Source organism: Ziziphus jujuba, chromosome 9 (assembly GCF_031755915.1).
Source record: "Ziziphus jujuba cultivar Dongzao chromosome 9, ASM3175591v1".
Taxonomy (NCBI): domain Eukaryota; kingdom Viridiplantae; phylum Streptophyta; class Magnoliopsida; order Rosales; family Rhamnaceae; genus Ziziphus; species Ziziphus jujuba.
Window position 1 is genome coordinate 25,001,245 of NC_083387.1, and position 3,207 is coordinate 25,004,451.

The following is a 3,207-nucleotide window of genomic DNA, read 5'->3' on the forward strand; positions in this document are numbered from 1 at the left end:
TAGAAAGTGGGGACATATTCCCAAATTTTACGTTCAAAAAATTAACCAAAAGCAAAGATATGAACTCAAATTACATTATGCGAAGTTAAGAAACATATCATTAAGAAAAAAAAAAATAGTTTGATTTTATCCAACATTGATATAACATCACATCATTTAAAAACATTAATTAATTAGCAAATGAACAAAATAAACTAAATGAAAAAAAAAATGAAAAAAAAGAAAAAGACAGAATATACACATCCAATAAGTTATTCGAGTGTTAAAAATAAGCTAGTCTCTTTATATGTCTCCTTTGCGATCATGGTGTCTAACAGCATCAATGATGTTCTTAACATGCTTGTCCCGGCCGAACCATGGAAGATTCTTTGGATCAAGAAACACTCCATCAAACCCCACACTCATCATCTTAACTCCGTCTGCCGGACTACGAATGCTACCACCACCACCGCCGCCACCACCAACAAATTGGGCCAAAGGAAGCTCCAACGGCGGCTCGGAGTATCCGAGCGCCATACCATTATGATCAATTGGGAGAGTTTTTATTTTGTCCGTTACTATATCACTCGCGCAATATTCTTTTGAACCCGAAAGGCCTAAAAAATTCCAAAAAGCAATTATTCTTATCATTATGATTATTACTTTTGAACATCAATATTCCATCTTGAATCTTTATCAAAGTCGCTCCTTCACTCACCCTCTTCAATGCCTCTCCGAGGCTTTTACATTCGCAAACAGAATGTGTATCATAGTTTTGCTTGTTCAGGTAATTATTATTTTTACCATTATTACTCATCACCACCATCATCTTCCCCAATCAATTCTTGGCATTCGTAGATATAGTCGACGACATGGCTTCAAGTATCCGGGTTTCGTCGGAGTTTCTGGCCCTGCATTTCGGCATAACCGGAATCCTTACACAGCTTTCTCGATTATTCTGATGTTGTTGATGAGGGATGCAGTGATCATGTAATTTTTAGAAGATGAAGAATAAGAGATAGGATCAATTACCAAAACAGCGCACGCTCCGGCTTGTTCGGCATGCTTGGCTTGCTTGCTATTTGTGACTTCGACCACGGTCCCTCCATTCAGGATTCTAGTGTTGTCGTTTTTGCTGACCATATCTTTAATGGGGGCCATAATAATGTTCTTGCTCTTGGTGGTGGCCGCCATCGTCCATGAGAGAGAATCATACTATTATTAAGAGCTTTTAGTTTAAGAATTATATAAATTTTCATGTAAATATAACCTAGTTTTGATTTGTGAGAATTGTATTATATAAAGAGAACAAGTCCTATAGAAGAGCGGTGACACAGTCTGGTCGATCTTTTTTCCAATTCGGATTAGGATTGTCATTGAGGTAATATGGCCTAAATACAACACCTTGATTTTAGAAATTTTAATTTTTATAAACATTCCCTGCATGTATTTTAACATCCCAAAAAAAAAAAAAAAAAAAAAAGTTAATAGTTTCACCATTTCACTTATGAAATTATATTTTTACCCTTCAATGTATAATAACATAATTTTTTTTATAAAAATATTATTACTATAAATAAATGAAGTATATAAAAAAATTAAAAAAACAAACCTTAACTAAATTGCATTTGATTTTAAGAGCAAATATTTTTGAAAATAATTTATACATATTTCAAAATTTTTATCTTTTTCTTAAATACTTTCCCATTGTATTTTCAAGATTTTCTCATTTGTATTCTCATGATTTTCGACCCAAAAATAATAATTTTTAAATAATTATTGACAAAAAATACTTATTTTATAGAAAATTATATTTAAAAATATTATTGAAGCCACTTTTAGTATTTATTGCACATATGATCCCTAAGTTATATAAAACTTTCAGTTTAGTCTTTCATAATAATTATTGATACAAAAATATTAATTTTATTAAAAATTATATTTAAAAATATTATTAAGATTTTTTTTAGTGTTTATTACACATGTGATCCTTAAATTATATAAAAATTTCACTTTAGTCTTTATAATATATATATGTATATATATTGTTATCATATTTAGTTTCAAATAATGTACGTCTACTTTATTTTATTAAATTAAAAACCATATAACTATTGGATCATATTAAAAATTTAGATTTAAAATTCAAAATATAATTAAATATACGTTTAATAACATGCTAAAATTTTATCCATTTTGATATGATCTAAAAGTTGAAAAAAAAAATCTAAAATTGAAAAAAAAAATATCTTATATTAGTCCTTATATATATATATATATATAACCGTTTATACAAAAGATTAGAAGTCTTAATTAGATGGATTTGCTCTATAGTCATTGATTATACAATCTCTTTAACATTGATTGTGTTGAGTGTTGACCTTGGAATCATGAACTCTTCAATATTAGAAATCCTGGTGTATAATTGTTTTATCGATTGGAAAAATAAGTGCAAACTAAATACGTACAAATCAGTGGGAAAATATGTTGATAACTCTAATTCTTTTTTATTTTTTTAAGAAAGATAATTCTAATTCTTAATAAAATATATTATTATTATTTATCATTTAAATCAATTTTTTTCCTTTTCTAATATAAATATAAGTGGAAAATCAACTGAATAAACTTTACTTGAAATAATAATAATAATAATGCGAAAATCGATTACTATTATTATTATTAGTATTAGTATTATTGAAAGTATAGTTCCGAACGATAAAATTGATTTTGCTATGGGCTGAAATCATGGATCTCCACCTTGTGGGTCTTAGGATCTGCTATTAGTATGGGTAAACTCCGGGTCATGGGTCAAGGGCTAAGTCCTGGCTCCAATATTGGTCACCTTAAGTCCAGTTTACAGCCTTGGGATCACATTTGATTGTCCAAATGTTATCGTTTCTATCAATTGAATGAGCAAAAATCATATTCTAAGCTATAATAATATATTATTAAAGCAAATTTTATTTACATGTTCTAGGTTTCGCCAATAATATCATTTAGATCTCATACTTTTCAAAATTTATTATTAATATTCTTTGGCTTTTCACCTATCAAAACCTACCCAAATTGTTAGATTTCACCCAACAAGACTAATAGTCAAACTTTTTGACTAATGAAATGTCAACTTTGCCTTTTATTAATGTAACAGACTTATTTTTCCTTGTGTTAAAGGTTTTAAACTATCATTTACCTCCATCAAAGTTTAAGATAATTCTCATTATTTTCTTT

General features: G+C 28.5%; 1 protein-coding gene across 1 annotated transcript; it reads right to left on the bottom strand.

The window, feature by feature from the left end:
- Window positions 1-282: 282 nt before the first annotated feature.
- Window positions 283-1,173, bottom strand: LOC107427820 (pyridoxal 5'-phosphate synthase subunit PDX1). Its single transcript, XM_016038219.2, has 3 exons — window positions 920-1,173; window positions 643-719; window positions 283-596 (listed from the first exon to the last, which is right to left on the bottom strand). Exons 1-3 carry the CDS (start codon window positions 1,171-1,173, stop codon window positions 283-285), a joined length of 645 nt encoding a protein of 214 aa, XP_015893705.2.
- Window positions 1,174-3,207: the final 2,034 nt, after the last annotated feature.